This window comes from Schistocerca piceifrons, chromosome 3 (genome assembly GCF_021461385.2).
Source record: "Schistocerca piceifrons isolate TAMUIC-IGC-003096 chromosome 3, iqSchPice1.1, whole genome shotgun sequence".
Taxonomy (NCBI): domain Eukaryota; kingdom Metazoa; phylum Arthropoda; class Insecta; order Orthoptera; family Acrididae; genus Schistocerca; species Schistocerca piceifrons.
In genome coordinates, this window is record NC_060140.1 from 228,529,053 (window position 1) to 228,554,493 (window position 25,441).

The following is a 25,441-nucleotide window of genomic DNA, read 5'->3' on the forward strand; positions in this document are numbered from 1 at the left end:
GTTAGTTGGATATCATAGTGATGCTGGACGACCTTGAACATGACGGGATGCTGCATTTGAAGAGACTGTTCTCAAGTGCTTCGATGAAGCACCTAACACAAGTACTCGAGTGGTTGGACACGACATGGGGGTCACTCATCAGTTAGTCTAGGAAGTTTTGAGGGATGACGGCCAGCATCCATTTAGTTTCCACCCTTTCCAAAACCTAAATCCTGTGGCGGACTATGAACACAGGCTAGGGTTTGGCCGGTGGTTTCTGTGACGTGTTGCTCGAGATCCTGGCTTCCCAGCCATTGTGTTGTTTACTGACGATTGCACCTTCCATCGAGATGGCCTTTACAACACTCGAAACATTCATTACTGGGCAAGGGGAAATTCTCTTGTCACGTACATCCATGGACACCAGGAACGATTTTCGCTCAACATTTGGGTAGGTATTGTGGTTGATTATCTGATTGGGCCGGTCAGTCTACCTCCTCGACTGATGAGGGGGGGATTACCTTCACTTTTTGCAAGAAACTACCTGGCATGCTGGAAGGTGTTCCTTCGGACATATGGTTACGCATGTGATTGCAGCATGATGGGGCACCCGCACGTAACAGTCGTGCTGTGCGCGGATATTGAAATGAACTCTTTGACGGCCGGCTAATTGGCAGAGGTGCTCGTAGGACGTGGCCCGTGCGATCACCAGGCATCATGCCACCAGAGTATTTCCTGTGGTGATTCTTCAGTCGCGTACCACTTACAAACTAAGAGTAATTAATGGATCGCATTCAACATGCCGCGAATCACTTCAGGACAATGCCAGGAATCTCTGAAAGAGTTTGACAAAACATCGTTCAACATTACCAAGCTTGTGTCGCATCAGGGAGTCGCCAGTTTGAGCACGTGTAAGTAACCAATGTCATAGCTACAAAAAAGACCCTTCTCAGGACCGCCAAAATTTGTAAATGACTTTCTGTACGGGAACTACCAGTTGTTAATGGGTTTGTTCCCAGTACGTCTTGTCATGAAACTGTAATGGATGTGTCGGGACCCTGGTGGATTCACCCCCAGGCCTCCAGAGTGGAATGCTGGCATGCTACCACTGAGCGATCTCCGGCAGGCAAAGCATTCATGGTCGTGCGTTGTCCAGAGCATCTGGCAACACACAATCCTGCAGCCAATTGGAGCACGTGGCGCCAAATTTCCTTAGTTTAAAAATTATGCATTGTCGACATTAGTAATTTTGGTTTCTGTTGGCATGAGCTATCCATGGTTAAAATTCCGTGACACAATTTTCTCCACCCTGTATATACCACACTGGTCTTAAATGCTGTTAGTTACTTTATTTACTACAGTCAATTAAGTTTATTTCCATTAATATAGCCTCTGTAGTTTCTGTGACTTACAGTGCCATTTTTATATTTCTAAGTCAGTAATGATATGAATATTTAATGATGGCCTTTGAGGCCCTTGTCCTCAGAGATGGCTTTGTTTTCAGCTAGCATTTGCCACCTATGTATTTATTATTCTGAGATAAACAACAGTAAATTCAATTAATAGTGATATGTCCTACATTACAATGTATAAAATCAATACAAGAGACATTTGTAAGCGTATTTGCTACTAGTTGTCTTCCATCCTGTACCTAGGAACAAATAGACTATCATGAATTCAGTTCCTAGTTACATCAATTTTTACTGATTATCTGCTGTGAAATGCTGCTTCTAATGAAGAATGAACATTGCAGATAATATTGTTTCCCAGATTATCTATAAAAGTCAGCTGATGAGGTAATATCAGTTACTACCGCTGACAGTACACATGTAGGTTGGCTGCCGAAAATACACAAGTAAATAAAAACAGTTTCTGCACACAGTTGTCTGTAATAAGCATATTATTTACTCATTTTGGTTGATTTTTAGTAGGATCATGCTGACATCGTCCCAGAATATATCTTTTACATCTACAAGAATGATTTCAGGAAGGTTCTGTAGCTCCATGGGCAATGAAGTTGTGGCTGATCATGTAATGAACAGCTGAGAAGAGGTTGCAGAACAGCACGCAGGCAAATCAGAATTTGGAGGAGATTCTAAGACAGATGATGTAATTGCTATTTGTAGAATTTCAAACATTAACAGTAACTGATGGTAGTCTGTGCAATACAGTGTCAAGTGGACCAACGGTACAGATGGGTAGGTAGGGTCGACTATTTGCCTGTGCTTGAAGACACATTTCATGAAAATCATGAAGCTGACTCTGATACTAAAGTGGCTGCAAATGTGGATTTATATGCATGGTATGAAGTTGGCTGTGGGCCCAATCCTTTGAGAAATGCCTTCCTCCTGAGGGCATATGTTTACTAATACAAAATTGACATTGCTAAATTCCTGCAGATTTTTCCAATCTTTTTCAGCAGAGTGTTTGTGCTCATGATTTATTTGTATGAATAGTTACCACCTCATAACTTATGGAGAACTTAGAAACACATAATAAATTGAGCAGTTTTATTGGTTACTATTCACAAAGAGTACAAATTGGTGTGAATTTCATAGTTATGCTGGAAAAACACTTTGACACTTATAGGATAAATGGTAATTTTAATGGCACCTCTGATAAATTCAATTTCCCCCCCCCCCTCAAACCATGGAAAATCCGGGATGGAATGTAACAATATTTTGAGAAGGAAAGTTGCTACTCACCATATAGCAGAGATGCTGAGTCGCAGATAGGCACAACAAAAAGATTTTCACACTTAAAGCTTTTGACCAATGGCATTTGTCAACAATACACACACACACACACACACACACACACACACACACACACGACTGCAGTCTCAGGCAACTGAAACCACACTGCAGTGTGTGTGTGTGTGTGTGTGTGTGTGTGTGTGTGGGGGGGGGGGGGGGGGCACTTGGGCACGCGCAGCCTAGAACGTCTTAGAACTAACTAATAGTAAATCTGTTTTTCTGGCTGTATGTAAATGTTTTTCCCTGTATCGTCCCTTATTGTTGTTTTTGGGAGTGGCAACATTCTATATAAGTTGAACTCAGTGTTCTCGACTAGTGGAATTTTAATGACTTACCCTAACACATTATCTGACACAAGTACATCTAAGTCTATCATTTTTAGAAGCACATATCCATATGTTTCTGATAGAGGTACAGGGAATTGTGCATTTCTGAGGTTGTCTTAAATATTTTACTATCTGTATCAGGCTCACGGTATGTGGCGCTAGAATACGCTTTTGTGTGTGCAAGATGGTGCTTATTAACTGCTTGTACTCAGTATTTGGTACTTCGTGAAATATATTCTGCCGTGTTATAAAAATGACCATTTGTGCCAAAGCAGTCTCTTTTATTAGGTGTCTATTACAATTGCTGCAATACTAGGCAGGCCTATTTCATTTTATGTAAAAGTCTGTGACAAAATACATGTAATCAGATCGAGAAACCACACTGGTCGTGGGTACTATTTATATTAACAGTTTCTTCAGTAGTAGACGATGACATTTCATTTTTTTCATGTAGCAAAACATTTGACAAGCTTTGAGAAATATTTTTTCCCAGAAAGGAAAAGATGCATGTAAAGCTGTGGCAAGATTACAGAGGAAAAAATGCCAGGGCTTAAGGGTTGAAGAAACGTGTACTGTCTCGCTTGTCTCTTGTCTTGATTGGTTTTATGTATCCTATGTTTAATTTTATGTGACACAAAACAGCTAGTTATTACCTAATAGGCAATAAAGAGAGCAAACTTTCTGAAGAGTTCTTGTTCTCCCAGTTACAAATAATCACATCTAGTAGCAATTGCGAATTTTTTTAAAGAGGGCCAGGATGTGAAACCAGCCGACAGGGAGCAGGAGAGGCACCGCAGGACATTTTAATTTCCACTGACCTGAATATAGATTTCCGCTACAAAATATTATACCTTTGAATTCCACAGAGCAAAATACAGTGACATGCAATAAAAGAATGCTGTATGAAGAGGTGAGGCACTGCTGGTTGGCACACTTAAGACCAGATAACATGTCTTACATTTCCTCGAACACTTTTTATGTATCGGACACTTCAGAAGGATGTACGCTACAAAATGAACATATTTTTGAAAATTCAATTTTTTAAAATTTTCTGCATCCTACCTGAAACGCTCATGGGAGGGGGGTCCACTATTTAGTATTGCCCATTGCCCCAGTTTGGAAATATCATAGATCTGGGGCTGATCCACAGAGCAGTCTGAGTTGTAGTGGAGAGGTGGTAGTCTCCATGTGACTCGTGTTTACATTTAGTGATTTTGCTGTTTCCTCATTGTTTATTGCTCTCACATAAAAAAAAAAGTGGATTTCTGTGACTGGGAACTGTCAGGTGAATTAAAATCCATTCACGTAATTACTGAAGGCTAAAATATGTTGTTAGTTTCAGATTTTATTTTATTTCCACCGTTCTGACAGTCAAGCATTAACTGCCTTGCAGAGCAATGAAGTAATTTTTGTCGGTCTGCCAAAGAAATTTTGGCTTTTACTAATGTTTAACATTACGCTGAGGCAGTCAATTTATTTGAAACAGTGTTTAGTTCCACACTGTTGGCTAGTTTCAACAGTTCACTGCATTTCGAGCATGTTTTCATCTTCTACCACACATGGCATTGTGTCATAATTAAGAACCAAACACGAGATCAAACAGTACTGGTTTTTCTCAAGAAAATTTACATCTGAATCTGGACATACGAATGTGCACTTTAAGCCGAATTATGCACTTTAGTATGGTTCACGAAATTCCGATATTCTTCGAATATCCTCTAGTGTCTTGTTCCCTTTCTGACATAATGAAAGATCTTTTAATGTTTTACCTTTAAGAACGTACGGCTTCCTGTGCCATCATAGCTGCACAAGCGCGGTGATGCCTGTGTTCGGCACTCTCTGGCAACTCCTGAAACGAACCTATTTCTACCAGATCGTAGGAAAATATTGCGAATGGTTGGTTGAAAAGTGTTACTTTCAAAGTAAATTTCCTTTTATGTAAGATGAACTATGTGCGACACTGTACGATGAATTTCTTAAATCACTGAACAGTTCACTCTCATTTAAAAATCAACTCTTTGAGGACGACCATTTAGAAGAATTTTGAGCCCCCAAGATCAGACATTTATGTCCTTGGTAAAAATTTTACTGGCACATTTGTGTGATGTATTTTAAACTGTAACACGTGCAAAAAAGATCAACATTGTATGTGGAAGCTCAGCTTCTTTTGCAGCTTATTAATCTCGGAGACCAATATTACATGTAAAAGCCTTTTTACCCTTGTAGCAATACAATGTATATAAATTTAAAGTATTAACTTTTCCTATTTGTGTGTTCGGCTACTTAACAGTGATGTTGCTATTGGCTGACTGCATCACATGCCCTATGCTCTTAATATCCGCTGTCATCGGCTGGTGGGATTACGCGACATGAGCTATGGCTGGCTTACAAAAGTGCATCACAATCTTGATTTCAATGCTTCAGAAAGTAACATGTGGTGTCTGGTGGAATTTGAATTTATACTTTCGTAATACGAAAATATGCTGTGTACATGTTGCTGCACATAGATGTGCAGCAAGTGCTGGGAAATTCTACACCTGTATATAAAACCATAACCATTCAAAGGATTGATAAGTTTTACAGTCCCGAGAAAAAATATACTGTCACTTAACACAGAAAAAGTGTATTTTCACCTGGGAGAAAATGTATTTTCAACCGGGAAATCCTGGAATTATTTTTCCTTGTCTACGTATACACCCTGCGGTACCATATTATTTTGTCTTAGATATAACACGTCACCTCATGACTTGCCTTTCATTTGCATATCCTACTTCTGTGACACATACGAGTTTGTCTTATTTTTATCTCGTGCTGGACACGCTCTCCTATCTTAAGATTTTTTTGTCATCTACTATTCCCGTTCATTTCTTCTTTCTTTGCAGCCTGAGTCAGAGACTGTCTAAAAACATATCTTCTTTCATTACCTATTGTTAACTGTGGTTGCTACCATGCTCATGAATTTCCTAGAAACATAGTGCATGGAGCACAGAACTCAAATAGCAATCTCTCAAAAGTAGTTCAATGCAGGTCTCAAAAATTCTCGAAAAAGTTGTCTTTGAAATTGTTTGAGCATCTTTAATACCCTGAAGTAAGGTATTTCTTTTGACAGGCAACATGTTTCTGTCGTAGAATGATCACCTGCCATGTTGAAGGCATAGTTTTGATTGCTGGCTGTGGTAAATTTTTAAACAAAGATACCTGCTCTACGAGCATAAAAAATGTAAAAATGGAGGGGAAAAAAAGGGGCACTTGGGACTGGTAATCGCTAGATGGATGGTTCAAATATCTATGTCATTTAAATATAAAATTCATCAGATGTATCCTAGTTAACAAATACAACTCATTTTTATGAGAAGTGCCTGTTTATTTCTAACTACATGTCACACACAAAAATCCAGTTTTTACTGCAAATGTGAACTTGGAATTACTGATCTTTTATAAAAGTTTGACAATAAAGAGGGTTTGACTTTAAAAAAGTGCTAATTAATTTTTCTCCACTCTTTGTATTTTACACTTCATGGAAATGCTCACGGAACATGAACTTTTGTGAAAAAATTTCCCTTGGCCAGGAATCTAACCCCAGCCACCCACGTGACGGGTGAGCATTCTACAACAAAGGCACATGGCCCATCGTAAAAGGTGACCTTACTTTTGCATATTAAAGGAACTCGAGAAACTTCAAAAGCCCATTTCCTCAAGAATTTTTTTGGTGTTGAGTATAATCACTTTGGCAGGTTGATATTTGAGTTCTGAACTTCATTGACTGGAGTCAAGTGCAATCATCACAGTTCAACTTTATATTAGGTCTCCAAGAAACCAGGTTAAGAGGAAGACAGTGGGGAAAAGACCGCAATGAAAAATAACTAGAATAATATTTACATCACTAATAATATGTGTAATTTATTGCTAACAGATTCTTAATAATTGAACATTTAAAAAAAGGTTTTAATATTAGGAGATGAATAGGATGTCTAGACAACACTTTTCAAGTGTCAGAAAAAATTTAAAAAATTGAGTATAATAATAATAACTGGTTGTATGTAAATATTAGTAGACATCAAATGAACAAGTTTACTGTTACCAGTCACTGTTTACTTACATGCACAATGCATTTTGAAGATTTAAACCTCCATCAGCAGGTGAATTTATACAGGTTAGTACAATGTGTCTTTAGTGTTAAGACTTTGGGGTAACCTTTGGTCCAGTTTAGCGGAGGAACAAACCACATTTTCATAACATGATTTGGAGGAGGTTTTTGTCTAAAACTAAATGTGTATCTAAATGTGAAATGTACATTTAATTTTCAGTTAAAAACCTCCCCAAAACCATGTTCCGAAATAGTGTTTTGCTCCTCCTCTAGACGGACCGAGCGGGGTGGCGCAGTGGTAACACACTGGACTCGCATTGGAGGAGGTTTTTGTCTAAAACTAAATGTGTATCTAAATGTGAAATGTACGTTTAATTTTCAGTTAAAAACCTCCCCAAAACCATGTTCCGAAATAGTGTTTTGCTCCTCCTCTAGACGGACCGAGCGGGGTGGCGCAGTGGTAACACACTGGACTCGCATTCGGGAGGACGACGGTTCAATCCCGTCTCCAGCCATCCTGATTTAGGTTTTCCGTGATTTCCCTAAATCGTTTCAGGCAAATGCCGGGATGGTTCCTTTGAAAGGGCACGGCCGATTTCCTTCCCAATCCTTCCCTAACCCGATCTTGCGCTCCGTCTCTAATGACCTCGTTATCGACGGGACGTTACCGTATTTACTCGAATCTAAGCCGCACTTTTTTTCCGGTTTTTGTAATCCAAAAAACCGCCTGCGACTTAGAATCGGGTGCAAAGTAAGCGGAAGTTCTGAAAAATGTTGGTAGGTGCCGCCACAAATGACTTCTGCCGTCGAATATATGTAGCGCTGCATAGGCATGCTTTGCAGGCACAAGGATAAATACTAGCACCAAAATCTCTGCGTCAGTAAATAAATTTAAAAAAAAAAAGGGTGGAAGACAAGCCTTCTTCTCCGCCCCGAGTTTCGACCACTGCATTTTATACATTATCCAACGAAGTAAATACAAATTCCGTATTGTTCATCTTCGAATGTAGCAGCATTTCAATGTAGTACGAAAATCCGACTGGCAAGACTGTTTGGGATGTTTGTGAATATGGCCAACACTACGTTCTGAATTTATTCCTACCTGTGAGAAGAGATGGTTGCTAATAGGAACTTTTTATGAATTGTGAATCACATACAGTATTCTCTTCGCCATAAGAATAATACGAATATGCCTAATAGTGATACAGGCAGAAATGAAGCACGACAATTGACTAGATTTTTAAATCTAAGATGACTAATTTCTGTGCAGAATGTAATGTACTAAAGAGGCGCCTGCAAAGATTTTCAAACGGAGAAAAATTTTCGCTAAACTCTCGTTCAGAACGTCTATCAAAAGCAATATATTATTTGGTTCTTGTTGATCATTATCAAAGAAAGCAGCAGTGTAAGTAACAACATATAGCAGTCTCTTGCCATTGTTTTGCTAATGAAACAATTCCTCTCTTTTTTAATTGTAAGCGACGGTAGCGCGCACGAAAACAAGCCATGCCGCGAGCAGGGACAGGCCGTAAACACTCATTATCAGAATGCGTCAAACAATTCATGACACAGTACAGTAATGCATTTTCAGCTTAGAGTGACGTAAACACCTATAACAAACAGAACGGCACTTGCCAGATCAAAGCAAAATAAGCAATTAATTCAAACCAGACGAAGGACGTGAAAAAGGAAAGGTACCCGTATATATACGGACGGAGCGCGTGACGCATAGCAATGGCTACCTAGTAAAGCTTAACTGCTAAGCTTACGACTCGAGCCTACTGTAGCTGTATCGTCATTCATTCGACCTAAATTGTCTCATATTACAATGGACCAACTTTGTTTCGATTTGGAGGTGCAGCCTAAAACTTTTCTCTCCCCTTGAATTTCGAGTCTCAAATTTCAGGTGCGGCTTAAATTCGGGAAAATTTTTTTTTCTTGATTTCGAGTCTAATTTTTCAGGTGCGGCTTAGATTCGAGTAAATACGGTAAACACTAACCTAACTAACTAACCAACTAACTCCTCTAGACGGTGCCACAGGTTACCCAAAAGTCATAACACAAAAAACACGTTGCACTAACACATATAAACCCATCTGATGATGGAGGTTTAAACTATCAAAATGATTGTGGATGTAAACAGTGACTGGTAACAGTAAACTTGTTGTTTCATTCGATATCAATAAGTCATGGTAAAGCCTAACCTGAAATGCTCGCATGTAAAATTACTAGACATGTGAAAGTGTAGAAATAGTGAGGCAAAAAGTTGAATGAATAATAGACTGACTAAAATGTTATGCAAAGGATAGATTGCTACTCACTATATAGAGGAGACATTGGATAACAAACGGGCACAACAAAAAGACTGCTGCTATACATTCTTCTGAAGTAGGGAAAAAGACCACACCACACACACACACACACACACACACACACACACACACACACACACACAGAGAGAGAGAGAGAGAGAGAGAGAGAGAGAGAGAGAGAGAGGGGGGGGGGAGCAGTGTGAGTGTGTGTGTGTGTGTGTGTGTGTGTGTGTGTGTGTGTGTGTGTGTGTGTGTGTGTGAGTTTAGAATGTTCCAGATAAAGTACTGAATGTGATAGAATGGTGGAGGAAGGTAGTAGAGGATGAACAACAGTGAGAGTTTAGATAGGGAGATAAAGGCATTATGAAATAAAATTCCATGTGTAATTGTCTGTAACAGTGATTGCAGGCAAGTCCCGGATCTGATCTAAGTAAGCTTGCAATGAGTAACAACACTGGCTCCTTCCTAAAATTTTAAAGGTACCATAAGACAACACTACGGATGGTATGAATTCACCATATGTCTGTCTCAGCTGTTAATGTGAACTCACAAGGTTAAATGGACCCCATTACAGCCGTTCAGTTCAGAAAAAGTCATGTAGCAGTACTTGAAACGTATAGCCTACATGTGGAAGCTAAGATTTATCCGGTGCCAGATAAAAGAAAGCAGATGATCTAACTGGTGAAATAGGCATCAGTTGCCACTTAGTGACTACTACAGTAATTTCTGTCACATGTATACATTGCTGCCCTGATGTCATTAACAAATCATACACTGTAAGTAGGTCTACTTAACATTTTCCTATGGATTGCCATACATGTGATTTCGCAGGTGGTCTCGGAGGGAGGGGTCACCAGTGGTGGAATCGACTATTTGAAATCTATCTAGTGATGTAGGTTAAGGTCCCAGGGACCACACCCTGTAGCCATTGACCCTGGTGAGCCCTAATTTGTGAGTAATTGGAAGAGAGGGAAAAAAGAAAATGAAATTTTGCATGATGATCTACAGCTGCGAAAGAGTAATAGTCAGCAGATTGGTTCCACAGCATAATGGTTATGATTTTGGCCTCCCATGCGAAAGGGTGTCGGTTTGAAATTCATCAGGTGTTATCTAAATTTTTATTTTTAAGTATTTATCGAAAAGACTTTGGTCATTATCTTTATTCAGTTAATTGGCATAAATGTAATTTTTTTATATCGATAGCTTTGCCACACATTTTAATCACCGTATTTACTTTTTAAATTGCTCTTATTTTTGTTTCTAGTATTTTTTCCCACTTGGAATCTTTGTTCCTGTGTTCGAATTATTTTTTTATTAACTTTTTTAAATTTCTATTGTTTTATCATCCTATATTTTTGTCAAAGTTACTTCATTCGCTCTTTCCATTCCTCATTTTGCTTGAATTTCATTTTATTTTAATCTCTTCTCTCATTTAAGTCTTCATCTACGTTACTTTGTCCACAGTGCAACAGGAATTTGTTTTTGCTGTTTCTTTGATGATTACCATCCAAAAAGAGTACATATTGCAAGGAAAAATACATTTTTGACACAATTGCACAGTCAATAAAAATAGATTATTTAGTATTTTGTTTTTTAATCAATACACCAGTAGTTTCAAATATTTAAATATTGTGATAGACAAATGAGAAAGAATTAAATTAACATTCAAAGTGGACAAAGTATGATACCAAGAAAAAATGTGATTAATTGGAAAAAAGATAACACAGTGATGAAAATAATATGATAGAGGAATAGAAATTTAAAAAAAAAAAATACATTCAACCTAATTAAATGGATAAAAATAATGACCAAAGTCATTTTGATAAAGACATAAAATAAAAATTTAAGTAGCACCAGATGAGTTTCGAACTGACAGCCTTTTGCGTGGGACGCCAAAACCGTAATCATTATGCTGTGTAACTGATCAGCTGAATATAAGTTTCTCACAGCTGTAGAACATAATGCAAAATTCCAAAATATTTTTTCATAGATTACCCACAAATGAGGGCCCCACCGTGTTGAATGGCTGCAGGGAGTGATACCTGAGACCTTAACCTATATCATCGTATAGAAGATTTAAAAAAGTTGATTCCCCTGCTGGGTCCTCTTCTTGTCAGTAGACACTTGCAGGTGACCCAAAAAGTTTATGTGGGCCTAATCTGAATTCTTTTCTATCTGCCATGGCCTCCAATTCATTGAAGCATATATATTAGTCTTACCTACACTATCAGGATGTGTTACTAGTCACTTTGTGATCCACCCTTCACTGATTCAGTAGTTTTTAAAAGATATTTGTGACGAGCAAACGCCATAAAGCCACACTTTGACACATACCAGTCAGTCAACCTAAGTCTGTTGTGCTGAGAAACTAATTTTGTTAGAATCTGACAAGCCAGCATTCACCTAGAATAATAAAACTCATCACCATTAATTTTTTCTCAGTAGTGTTATATAACATACATATGATGGCAAATAATGTTTTGCGAGTGCAGCTGGTTATTTTCTGCCACACATTTATATCATCTGGGCACCTGCAATACATCTTCAGGTGAGCTATTGAAGGCTTTTTTGGCACCCAATGCATTTTTAATGAGGATGGGCCCCTCACTCCACCATCTCATTTGCCTTGGCATCAGCTATGTTCTCACCTTCCATCTGACAGTCAGTTGCAGGTTGGGTAGTGCCCAGCACAGCAAGTGTTATAATTACACATCCCCAGTTGTGTGATATAAGTGCTATTGGAGATTGTCTTACTATCCAGATTTAAAAATGGAAAATTTCGTTTATCAAAATGCCAAGTAACAAAATTTGTTGTGAAGAGGTTCTCTAAGCAGTTATATAGTACCGCAGAAAATTTCCCCTCTCAAAAACAGCATCTTTACTGCTAATTTTAGCCTCCATGAGCACAAATTGTATGTAGCAATTTTACAACTGTCAGTGCTCTACACTCCACAAGATTTATTTCTTAACGTACAATTGGACTCATCCCACAGTCCATGATATTGTCCTTAACATGGATTTAATTAACATGCAGAATTTAATATTAAATCGAATCAATGTAACAACACTTCCCATAATTTTCTTTTTTAATGCCAGGTGGAATAAGTGTGCTTTAAATCTTTTGTAGACTGCATTATATTTAAACATCATTGAGTCGTCAGTTCTTTTTAGGTATGTGATAGGTTGATTGCCCTTCTCGTTATCCCAAATTTTGTGTTAATCTTTGATTGTTAAATCACGAGAAGACTAGACTTAGATTCAGTTAAGTAATCTGTCGTGCTTTTTTTTTTTTTTTTAAGTTGCTTATGCAAATAAATTTGAAATGCCCCCATCCCCATTAAAAAGTTATTTTCTCAAACTTTGAAGATATCAAAATGAATACAGCACAATTCCTCCAAGTAGAAAAATAATGATAGGGCTGTTGATAGTGTGGTATGAAGTACGTAAGATAACGATGGAAATAATTGGTAAATGGAGAGGAGATCAATAATGTTTAAAGTGGACAGAAGTCTGCATTGGTGGAAGTTATGAAAGTGTCACAGTTGCCCAATCTGTCACAATATAAATTTCCTTCAGGCAAGTAGTTTATAATTGGTATCTGGAGTTCCAAAGTAAAAGAAGCTAACTTGTAGTAGCAGATTTTTATAACTATATATGTATGTTATCGTAAACTAAGAATCTCCCACATTCCATCACCACCCAAAACCAGTATTACAAATTCATTGTACCAAATACTCAGCCTTAAAATTGTCAGACATCTCCACTATATAAAGTAAGAGGAAATAAGCAAACAAAAGCAGTGATGAAAATTTTTATGAAAACTGTATTTACTCTCTGAAAGACATACAAAAGTCAGAATTGGTGACACTAAAAGATAATGCAAGAGATCAGATAGGAAGAATGTTCGTATATGCCCACCTGGAATCATTTGCATTGATTAATGTCTATCACTCACAGATTCCACGAATCTCATTTTAAAATCTTTACAGGTAACTTTTATTGCTAAATGTCTCAGTATATTACATTTCATCAGTGCTTACTTAACCTATAAGGGGCCAGCCACTGAAGGGTCAGATTACACAAATATATTTCACTAAACACTTTCTGCACAAAGCACTTTTTGCACATTTCACAGGACTGTCTTGTTGAGACTATTCACTTTGGAGAGTGAATCACTTCAATCACGTCATTTGTATCAGTCTTTTCATTAATCTGGAAATTGAACCTTCATGTGTTTGCTGTAATCGTAGGTTATGAGTTTGGCTGCTACAAATCCACCATAACCAACTGACCCTTTATGATAAATTCCTGCTCCAGCAAGAAGAGCAGGTGGTTGTGGCTCTATTAGCTGAGCATCAAGAAATGGTATTGTTGTTTGAGCAGCATCGTTGCTTAAATCTGAGTGGTCAAACAAAAGAAACTGGTCCGTGTGGGAATCTGGAACAGATCCTGTAGGTGATTTTACTGGAACATCTGCATTGGGGAGCTCCAGCTGTGTCCTTTAGGGAAAAAAAGTGAGTCAGTGGAGGTTACCCATACACAAATAATTCAGTAAAATTACATTTCTAATTCAGCATTGTTACCTTGGCTTATCTGATGCATCTGTATTGTCATTGCCAATCCACATTGCTTGTTCTTGTGGTTTAATGAGATTTCCAGATGTGAAGTTGAATGGGGAAACCATTATCTCCAGATTAAGATGTGTTCCAACTGGACGGAACCTGACACCTGAAACAGTGTGTGATTTTTTTTGTCCTGCAGTTTATTGGGATAAACCCACTCCAAAATAAGGATATTTCCTTTCAAATTACCTGTTAGCACGTGACCTGGTGGTGCTTCAAGATCGTCTAAGTCAATAGCTCTCTGTTCCCAGCTAAGTGTCTTATAGTCTTTTCCATTTTCCACCTTTGGATCTGTTATGCTGTAATTATCCACTGGTCGCCATCTTATGGATGAAGCATTTATCCCTCCAAATGGTTCAAGCTGCCCTTCTCTTATTTGCAGATGAATGACACGTTTTACTTTGGTGAAGCGCATTCCTGTAATTACCCTGAAACAAAAAGAAATTCTTAGACTGAATAACTTCACTGTCAAGACAAAAGCTAGAAGGAAAATTACTCCACACAATGAAATGTGTTAAAATAATTACAATATCCTTTCTCACATAAATACATGTCACAAAATTAGAAAATAAAGAAAAAAGCCCTTACATGTTGTTATTTGTGTCTGCAACAACAGGTCGTAGGTTAAAAAAGCGATCAGAATTGGGTCCTTGTTCATCACACAGACAGAAACAATAAGAACAGTGCCACAAAATCCATCGCCACCAGCTGTCAACTTTGTATTCACGTTTATTCTGACAGCTGTGATATTGACCAAGTTTCTGCCCATTTTCATAACGAATTCCTTCATAACGCCGACTAGAATTTTTCTCCTGAAATCAATAAGATAACCTGTTTATAGCTCAAAATCAAATGATGTTACGGCATAATGGTAGCATTTCTTTTGTCTGTTTTTTTTCTCTCTGTTAATTAAAATAACCCAGTATTGTGACTGTTTGGTTACTCACTGCCTCACAAATCCACATGTCAGAGTCAATGTAGCGGCAGTCATGTAATTTTCCTGCACATCGTGGCATACGATTGCACACTCTACTATCAAAACATCCAGGATCCTTAGCATATGTGTAATATGCACAGTTCTCTCCACAGGAATTTTCAGAATTCATATCAACTTCATTTTGGATGTGGCCTTGCAGCAAGCGAGTAAGTCGTTCATATGTTTTGCCTTCTTCATGCTCATGTGGGTCACACTGCCACATATGACGACTTGCAAACTTCATGGCAGCTCTTGCTGCTTCCAACTTCATGAGAGCTCGTTCTTTGTATGTCCTGTGCATCATTTCTGCTTCAAGAGTGAAGTTGCCTTAAATAAGAAAACAGTTATTTAACAGATTTACTCAAAGTGTGTGCAGATTTTTTGATATATTCCTGACGACATTTTCTGTTCTATATTAATTTTAAAGAGATAAGGATAGGCAGATTCTGCTTTTCTACTTGATTGGTAGTATTGAGATGGCAAATATTTTTACTCAAGAAACGAAATAACCCTCTTACCTTTTCCATAAAGTCGTAGCAGCATCCATGAAAATTGCATCATAGCATAACCCTTTAGTTCTGTGAGGGTTATAGAGCTGTATAAGTTGTAGATGACTAATTGTGGAGACTGCTGAAAGCTGCAGGTATTTGAATTTATTTCCTGAAATGTACAAATTGCATTTAGAACAACTTGGCAATTACATTGCAGGAATTGAACAGTCCTCCTTGCTATAACAAAGCACTATTTTAAGAACTATACAAGAATGAGTTTTGTTCTGTCCACCTGACAGATTTCAGTTATTTGATTCTGGAACCATTATGCAATATTTTGTCAAAAGCTGCTGCACATATTTTGTAGAAAATATACAAACTTGACTGAATTGCCTAAACCTTAAAAAGATTATCTGTTCTGTTGCTGCTACTTACCTCAAGAGCTTGCTGGAAGAGGTCACCATCTGTGGTATCAACAGTTATATTGTGTAGGCTAGTGAGAGCCCGTGGAACAGACCTTGTTGGATCATGCAATACTGTTGTTGCCATATCTGTCCAAGTTATTTCAGACCTAGGAAGACCCTTCTGATAATGGCGGAATGTGCGATACAGCCCCTCGATTGTAACTATGTCTGATTCAGCTCGTGCCCAGGCCCATAACGAAGAGAGAGCTGGGGCCACTTTGGGATGAGGTGACACACCTTCAAGCTTGTCTCCTAAAACTTGGAATGCCCTCAACAATTCCTTGGCTGCACCTCCTAGTCCTTCATCAGCCATAGCCACCCATCGTGGATCACTGACATCTTTCCACAAGTCAGTAACAAGAGAGGTAATGTCAGAACGCAGTTGGTCACTAGCAGATAATGCAGGAGAGAGGTCAGCATTGCACGTGCCCAGCAGCAAAGCGCATACCACCCATAGCCACAATACAGTCATTGTGTATGATATGCTAAGGAGATTCACATAACAGCAGTGTCCTCTCCTGGAGAAACTTCAGGCCTGCAATATGAATTAATTTATATTCTGTGAAACTATTATTATTGATGTTGAAATCAAATGTTTTTAACCTGTGGGATTACACACTAAAAGTCGAAATTTTAATGTAAGTATGCTTCAGTCTTTGTTAATGATGTCCCAACCATAAATAAGTATTTCACAAGTTTTTGTTGTTGGAGGCAACAATACAATTTGGCCTACCATAAGAAAAAATAGCTAAAGGCCATAACATTGTGTTCCAGACAACAGCTGTTTCATAATACTCTTACTAGATCATGTTGAACAGTATAAATTATTTAGTTCCATGGCAACAGTAGTTTCCCAGATCTGCAACTAAAGAGAAGCTGAATAGGTTAGACTTTAATAGTGTTTCTTCCCATGAAATCTTTGTTGTTACGACAGACTGATCTGCCGTGTTATCCTGAACTATTTTTGCTCCAATTGAATGCAATTTCTAGTATAAGTAGCTAAAATTTCAAGGCAAATTCAGGCAAGCTGTGTTATGTATTAAGCAAATTGTTCAGTATATATTTTGCCGTATAGTAAATACTATATTGTACATAAAGCTAAGAAAAATGTGTGTGTGTGTGTGTGGGGGGGGGGGGGGGGGGGCATGCTGCTATGTAACTTTTACTGGCTGAATATAGTGTTTCTGTAATTTGTGATAGAAAAAAACTTAGGTGGATGACTTTCATCGCTCTTGTGAAATGCAAGACTTCACTAGTGAGCATGCATTTCTTAATAAAAAAAAATTGCTTTGGATAAATATATATTGAACATTAGACCCTGCAAGAAATGAAGCAAAAATCATTCTTCTCTTTCCTCACTGTATTGTAAATGCAGTGCACATACCTACTTATTGTGTATTTTCAGAGTTGGGTTTACTTTGTTTTTTCTGAGTTGGGTTTACTTTGTTTTTTCTGAGTTGGGTTTACTTTGTTTTTTCTGAGTTGGGTTTACTTTGTTTTTTCTGAGTTGGGTTTACTTTGTTTTTTCTGAGTTGGGTTTACTTTGTTTTTTCTGAGTTGGGTTTACTTTGTTTTTTCTGAGTTGGGTTTACTTTGTTTTTTCTGAGTTGGGTTTATTTTGTTTTTTCTGAGTTGGGTTTACTTAGTTTTTTCTAAGCTTTACTCTAAGAAGTCTTCTCAGTTGTTTCTTAAGTCTTTGTTGACTGAATTGTGTGTTGACACTGTAGTATCAGGCAATCTCCAAATTCAAGTCACATTTTCTAATGTTATACCTAGATTTGCTTCATGTTTATATCCAAATGAGTCCTTGATCAAATGATAACATCTTTTCAGTTATGAAACTGTTTCTCTGACAGATAGATTGTTGATTAAATTAATGCAAGATGATGCTCAACAGGTGGAAGGTCATGATAGTACAGTGCAGGACACTTGTTCTTGATTGTGCCTTGGGTTTTCATTTGGACAAGTATACAGAAGGTATTGATGATGAATTCTTTTGTGCATATTATTACGAATATCACTTTCCATAGAACAGGGGAAATAATCTGCATGAAAAAACAGAGAAAATACAAAATGATTGGCACATAATTGAAGTTGTTTCTGTACCTATTTGAAGAATTATTTAGTGAGTTGTTATACATGCAACATACCTTCTTGTGTGTGTGTGTGTGTGTGTGTGTGTGGGGGGGGGGGGGGAGGGATTATGTTAAATGCGGTTGATGGTGTACTATTAATATGCAGTTATTGCATTCAGAATGCTACCGCATACAGGCATAGTGGAACGTTTAATTATAAAAAAAGTTTTAAACTTGAAAGACGCTCTTAGAGCGAGCGAGCGTTTAACCAAACGGGTGAGAAACAATACGGCGCGGGTGTTGGCAGATTTTCAATGATGTTTTCGCTTTATGTAGCCCGTATTATCGATCTGCGAAAAGAACGGATTGGCAAAAATACACTATATAATACGATCACTGTGCTGGAATATCACCAGTTCTTCGGTAGGATTAAATAGCCACGCGAATGCACTCTCTACCCGTTGTTGCCAATCTAATAATTGACAATGTAAGCGAATGTTCGACTATTGCGCGTCAGATTGACGGGAAACTTCGTTACTTGGCGCTGCACCCGAAAAGAAACACTCGGCGACGTTATTGATCTAATCGTGTATTCTGGAGCGTGGCTTTGTTTCACTAGGCTCGCCATCTGAACAGCACCTGCCCCCGCACACACGTACCGCTGCACACCTCAGTAGAATCTGCACAAAGCTGACGTACGAAGCACTGGCGTAGCCCACTGTACACCCACCACATCCACGGGTTCACGCGTACTCTCTGTCTGCAGCAGCTGTTAGCTGGGACTGGTGAGCTCAGGGCTTTCTCCGTCCCCCCCACTCCGCAGCCACTGCGCGCACCGTGCACTGAATTCCGTACCGTATCAAGGCCGCCTGTCCTACGTCATCCTCGGTTAGTAAATTCCTTGACAGCTGAGACATGGGACATCTCGGAAAATTGTTCTGCAGTGAAGGGGGGCAATTTATTAACTTAAAGCGGCGGTCATATAATTTGCATCCTGTACCCCCTCCTAAATGCTCTCTTCAAGCCGTCTCTGATTGCATAATTTAAACTTGCTGAAGAACTGCCTGTTAATGCCCAGGTGTTTATTGCCACACTGGTTTTAGGTGTGCAGTCCTTCAGGAAGGTCACAGAAGATTTCTTTGTGTCTCGAGTAGCCTCGATATGTACAGAATTCGCAAGTACAATTCATAGCTGACAGTTATTGTTCTTTCTGTTATAACGCCAGAGTGCCACTGAAATCTGTTTAAAGCAATGGATTTGTTCGGAAGACTATAAATGATTGTGAAGAATGGCTGATATTCAGCAGTGGACGAATATGTTTTCTTGTCATTTTTCCTGTGTTTATATTATGAAGAACGTTCTCCTTTTTATTGTATGTATTCTCGAGGCTACTGTGTTTCTACCGCAGGTATGTTACTAGACGGGGATTTGCCGAAGCAAATGTAGAAAACTACCAAAAACTTTGCCTGATTGAGTGTATCAGACCAAGGAAAGTTAATCAGACTTGTGCATCCCTCCCTGTCTTGAAAAATAGCTCGTTGCTTGTTACGCTAGCAGATCCCAAATTAATATGCTACACAAGCTTACGTTGCTTAGCACTGTCTTGTCTTGGAGTATTTTAGTGTGAAACTGTTTTCGACGTTGAATTACGTCGTTTCCTCGTTAAAGTTTCTTCAAAATCGATCAACCCGAGTGACAATGGAAGAGCAGTTTATTCAAAAGACTGGACTGGTATTTCAAATTTGTGCACCTAATAAATACGTAATACTAATTGTGGTCGCCCTCAGACGTTTTTATTCATTCCTTCATTTTGAGTAGCGCAAGATAAAGGCATCTGACCGATTTTTGTGACACATGGAACAGCTTACGGACACAGTGCAAAGTAAACTGCGCGTCTGACCGATTTTTTTACGACACTTGGCACAGCTTAAGGAGACAGTGCAAGGTCGAAAAACAGTTATGCCCAAATATGCCACAACAATTAGGTAGTAGTGCTATCTATCTCGTTCCTTTCGTATCAGGGCAGCAGTACTCATATTATTACCAGCTTTATTTATACTGACAGCAGTAAGAGGCGGGATGTGCGAAACGAGAACCGCTAAGTACACTCAGAGTTCTTTCTTCGAGAAGCATGTATCCCGTCCATCACTTAAAAACAACGAAATTATTTACCTGCAAGTATTCAAGGCGTATTGAAAAGTTTGCATACGGACAGTAACGTCATCGAACGGTCACGCAGGGATAAAAGTCGGTCAATACGTTAAAAGTCCGTCACTTTCATAACGGTTACCACCGGGTGGTGACGACGACCTTCACGTAAACAGTATTGTGCTGTTATTTTGTGGCCGTTAAGTTCAAACTGTGAGTCATTCACGTCCATTATTAATGCGCCTCCGCCACTATTGCAGCGAGGTTGATTTCAGCAAAGATAGTTACAAAAGTAGTCGTGGAAAGCAACCTCCCTACACAACGATGACATTTGAGTAAGCGTCATAACTAGCGTTTATTGTGTTTGTTAGCACATTATTCATTTCATCAGTGTTTGGTATCTTTGACTGCCTTCGTCGAAAATCTACTTTAATTGCAGTTTCCTAATTGTTTTTTATAGTATTGTTGCCCATATTTCTCATTCACTTAGGATCACATCCCACGAAACAGCAGTTTTCTTGGTTTCGTTTCCTTCGATTATAATGACCTCCGCCTCCGTCCCCTCCCAACCTCCGCCTGTGGTAAAAACAAAGTATTTCCTGGCAAAATCATTTAGAATTGATTGCAAGGGTGCTACGAAAGGCAATTCCGAAAGGAATAACTACTAACCTATTTATGTGCACCATTTGCATATGAACATTTATGGTTTTGCTAGACGACGTTTTCTCCTCTTCCCAGACGAACACCTGAGGTGATAAATGACGTGAGGGCAAACGGCCCGGACAACTCTGCCTGTTGTAGCCTGCCTTGCGTGCTTAACGGTGCGCCCCCATCCTACGTTCCTTGCCGCCTCCACTCTCTCTCTCTCTCTCTCCCCCTCTCTCTCTCCCCCTCTCCACCGTGCGCCTGTTCCACCCATCACCCGCTACGTTGACGTGTTTCAGCGCTCAGAGCGCCTTGTTTTGCAAGATGTTCGTCGCAGATTCCAGTCGCTTCGTTGCTGTATTATTTGTCCAGGTCGGGGAAATTGATGGTACGTACTGGGATCTCAAACATTTGTAACGTCTGCAAACAGAGCTGTTGTCACCACAACTGATATTGTCAGTGGTAATTATTCTGAAAGTCTTCTGTCAATGTTTGTAACATGGTAACGCTACAGTTTGGCTGTTAACTTCGGTTGATATCTTCTGAGCCGTATGGCTTTTAAAGAGTTTAGAAGTATTACTGTTTCTTCAAGCGAATGTGGGCACCGAGATGTTTACGTGTAATGTACGTATCATTTATGAACATAATACGAGAGTTAGTCCATAATATCATTACCTAGAAAAAAAAATCAAGCAGACACTACGACACTTCGTGACTGTGTTAGTCTCTCTCTCAATGCGACACTTTTGGCCAACGATGGATAATCTGACGGAGACTTCGGTTGTAGATGTTTGGCTGTTCAGGAAACGTTCTAACTCCAAAATCACAATGTCTTCATTCTGGATATGCTTGGCATCCGTGGAAAGAGGAATAAGTCACAGGGTACCACGTAAGGAGAAAACGGCGTGCTTCAAAATTTGTAGCCCAAACTAGCAGCATAAGTGATTGAGTTCTGTGCAGAATGAATTTAGGCGTTGTCAGGATCATCGTGTCTGTTGATGTTTGAGTCTTCGACTCTTTCCGTGGTTTTGAATCCACTAGTTTCCACTGTTTGCGTTCTCCTTTGACTATGGGTCCTAGGGAGACACTCCGCTCTCTCCCATGGAGTTAGGACAGTTTCTTTAAACTGCGCCCTGTAGGTGGTACTCGGCACTTCGTGTCTACAAATATTCAGAGCGGTTCCTCGTAAGAAGAATAATTTAGGAAGACAACTTCTACGGTATGCTTTTCTCGTAACTTTGAAAATAACCTGTTTGCTCCTGTTGAAGGTAACAGTACTTGTGCAGACACCAAGAAGGACGCGACATAATTTCGATGTTCAGGAAACTTTCTTGAGAACTCTATAAAAGGTTTTACGAGTCGTCTCCGTACCACACAATCCGTGTTCGCGGCGTAATGTCGTTTTTTACGATTCTGTAAACATTTAGGGTTCCCAGATCCGGCACTGTTAGTACACGTCTAGCAGTTCGAACGACAAATTGCATCGGCCCGTGCAGCGAAAGCCGTTGCGTTTGGCAAGCTGGCCGGCTCGGCGCCTTCCCCTCCAACGCCCCCGCCCCTCCGAGGACGGTCTCATTGTGCGAGCAGGATGTGAGGGATGCTGTGGGAACTGCCGCGCACGCGTCGTCCAGTCGCCCCTGCGGCACAGTCTTCGAGCCCGTAGCACCGTCGTCTCCGCGCGTTCCTGAAGGCTTCGAATTTATCTCGTCTCCAATATCAGCAAACCGGCAACGAAAAGAGTTTACTGACATCTGTAAGCGAAACAATACTGACCGTAGGATTTTCTTCCGTAGGACTTTCCTGGAAGATAGTTTGAAGAAAAACAAACCCAACTTTCAACAGTGTTGACTCTAAGTTTAAAATTCCTAAGGTGTGAGGGGTAAAATTAAAGGAACAAAATTTTATTTACAGCTAGTACAGAAATCAGACTTTTAATGAGTCGAAGGCCATGATGGAGAAGTAAGCAGTCTATACGGATAACGGAAATGAAATCCTCATCCACAAGCCCCTTGTCTGTATCCACGTATGTTAACATTTTGTAAACCGTTTTAATCCGTTCGATAGCCTGAGCCTTGGCACGTGATTGCCCCTGGGTTTAAGATACTGAACTCTGACATGTTGTTGTTGTGGTCTTCAGTCCTGAGACTGGTTTGATGCAGCTCTCCATCCAGTGGAAGCTTCTTCATCCCCCAGTACCTACTGCAACCACATCCTTCTGAATCTGTTTAGTGTATTTATCTCTTGGTCTCCCTCTACGATTTTTACCATCCACGCTGCCCTCCAATGCTAAATTGGTGATCCCTTGATGCCTCAGAACATGTCCTACACACCGATCCCTCCTTCTAGTCACGCTGTGCCAAAAACTCCTCTTCTCCCCAGTCCTATTCAATACCTCCTCATTAGTTACGTGATCTACCCATCTAATCTTCAGCATTCTTCTGTAGCACCACATTTCGAAAGCTTCTATTCTCTTCTTGTCCAAACTATTTATTGTCCATGTTTCACTTCCATACATGGCTACACTCCAAACAAAAACTTTCAGAAACGACTTCCTGACGCTTAAATCTATAATCGATGTTAACAAATTTCTCTTCTTCAGAAACGCTTTCCTTGCTATTGCCAGTCTACATTTTATATCCTCTCTACTTCGACCATCTAAGTGTCTCATTTCCTAATCTAATTCCCTCAGCATCACCCGACTTAATTCGACTACATTCCATTATCCTCGTTTTGCTTTTGTTGATGTTCATCTTATATCATCCTTTCAAGACACTGTCCATTCCGTTCAGCTGCTCTTCCAAGTCCTTTGCTGTCTCTGACAAAATTACAATGTCATCGGCGAACCTCAGAGTTTTTATTTCTTCTCCATGGATTTTAATACCTACTCCGAATTTTTCTTGTGTTTGCCTCACTGCTTGCTCAATATACAGATTGAATAACATCGGGGAGAGGCTACAACCCTGTCTCACTCCCTTCCCAACCACTGCTTCCCTTTCATGTCCTTCGACTTTTTTAACTGCCATCTGGTTTCTGTACAAATTGTAAATAGCCTTTCGCTCCCTGTATTTTACCCCTGCCATCCTCAGAATTTGAAAGAGAGTATTCCAGTCAACATTGTCAAAAGCTTTCACTAAGTCTACAAATGCTAGAAACGTAGGTTTGCCTTTCCTTAATCTAGCTTCTAAGATAAGTCTGACTTGGTAATTTACAATCTGTTGACCATGCTTAGATGCCGGTCACGACGACATTACAACACCCCATAACCAGATAATGTTCCGCAACGTACAGATTTCTGTCGAAAGTACCGAAACGAATTTTGTGACATTTTCATAGCAACAAATTTCGCAACATTACCAGGTCAAATAAAGCAGTGTTAAAAGTTGCACCTTTCGAAGAAAGAGCGCAGCATTCGGTAATGTGCGTATCGTACACAATGCGCTATATCTATTCGCGGTTCATGTGATGTGACTACGGTCACAATATCCCTAGTCGTGATCGAAATGCAGGTCTTTAATTTTTGAATAAGAGTGGTTATAGCGTGATGTGCCGTTGTGTCCGGCGTGTTCCTTAGTGCGACACACCAGAATTCGTAGTTGACCTTTGAACTGTGACCCTGGGATCATAGGCACGCGGCTTACGTAGCACCCAGACCGTGACGTTACCTCGGTATGTGGCTGACTACACGGGCAAGAGCAGGACGTCAAGTATCGGGTTGCGGCGAGAAAAGGCATAGACAGTGATAGGGCGCGTCCGGACCGCATCCGCTGTTGATAAGAACAGGGCTTCCTTCTTCTTCGTTGTTCTTATTCTCCTTTTGTTTCAGGGCCCACGTTAAACGTACGAAACAACACACGATCCAAAGCAAAGTATTTTTTGCAGGGACTCTGCAATCTGTAGGCGGCAAGCTATGTAAAGAAATAGGTTGTAGCCGCATCCGTTTATTTCTATTGTGGTACGTCTGTGCAATCTGTAGGCGGCAAGCTATGTAAAGAAATAGGTTGTAGCCGCATCCGTTTATTTCTATTGTGGTACGTCTGTTGCGACTGAAATGTTGTAACCAGTCATATGTATTATGCTTTACTTCTGTTTCGTTAATCAGCTGGTATGAACATCTCACCGGAAATAAAAATGCCCTACCGTATTCTGAATCCACTTGGTGATCATAATTGTATATATCAAGTATTTCCGGAAGTTCGTAACGAGTGGAGACAGGTTTCTCTTCACTGTTATCAGCCGTTTGACACCAACTGCTTTTTAAGACTCGATCTGCTTATGCATTAGTTTTCAGTCATACACATACATGTTCATCTTATAAGTTTTCTAATGTCATCTAATCAACTTTAATTATTCAGTTGTTTCGTGCTATTCGCAGATATGCCAGCGAAGAGTTTCCCATTCGCCGGGGTACATATCCCGCCCATCAAGGGCGTCCATACGATAGTTCGTGTGGGGGGGGGGGGAGTTAGACCTGGAAATGTGTTTTTAATATTCTGAAAGGCGAATGGCGATTCATAAGTAGCCATAAAAAAAGCTCCAGTTCTGACCCAATTAGAAACCTGT

General features: G+C 39.6%; 2 protein-coding genes across 5 annotated transcripts in view; one reads left to right on the forward strand and one right to left on the reverse strand.

Moving 5' to 3' along the window:
* Positions 1-25,441, forward strand: part of LOC124787897 (E3 ubiquitin-protein ligase Ubr3) — a 289,094-nt gene that overhangs the window by 101,378 nt on the left and 162,275 nt on the right. The window lies entirely within an intron of this gene.
* LOC124787898 overlaps positions 13,264-25,441 on the reverse strand; it is a 35,948-nt gene continuing 23,770 nt past the window's right edge. The window contains exons 1-8 of one of the 3 annotated variants that reach the window (XM_047254878.1): positions 18,748-18,900; positions 15,985-16,548; positions 15,577-15,718; positions 15,030-15,385; positions 14,671-14,894; positions 14,272-14,510; positions 14,044-14,188; positions 13,264-13,959 (exon numbers count right to left, since the gene is read on the reverse strand). In XM_047254878.1, the coding sequence (XP_047110834.1) occupies positions 13,668-13,959; positions 14,044-14,188; positions 14,272-14,510; positions 14,671-14,894; positions 15,030-15,385; positions 15,577-15,718; positions 15,985-16,485 (1,899 nt within the window). In that variant the 5' untranslated portion in view covers positions 16,486-16,548; positions 18,748-18,900 and the 3' untranslated portion in view covers positions 13,264-13,667. Of the gene's footprint in view, positions 13,960-14,043; positions 14,189-14,271; positions 14,511-14,670; positions 14,895-15,029; positions 15,386-15,576; positions 15,719-15,984; positions 16,549-18,747; positions 18,901-25,441 lie in introns of those variants that run through there. The other 2 variants (XM_047254879.1, XM_047254876.1) reach the window with 2 other exon arrangements.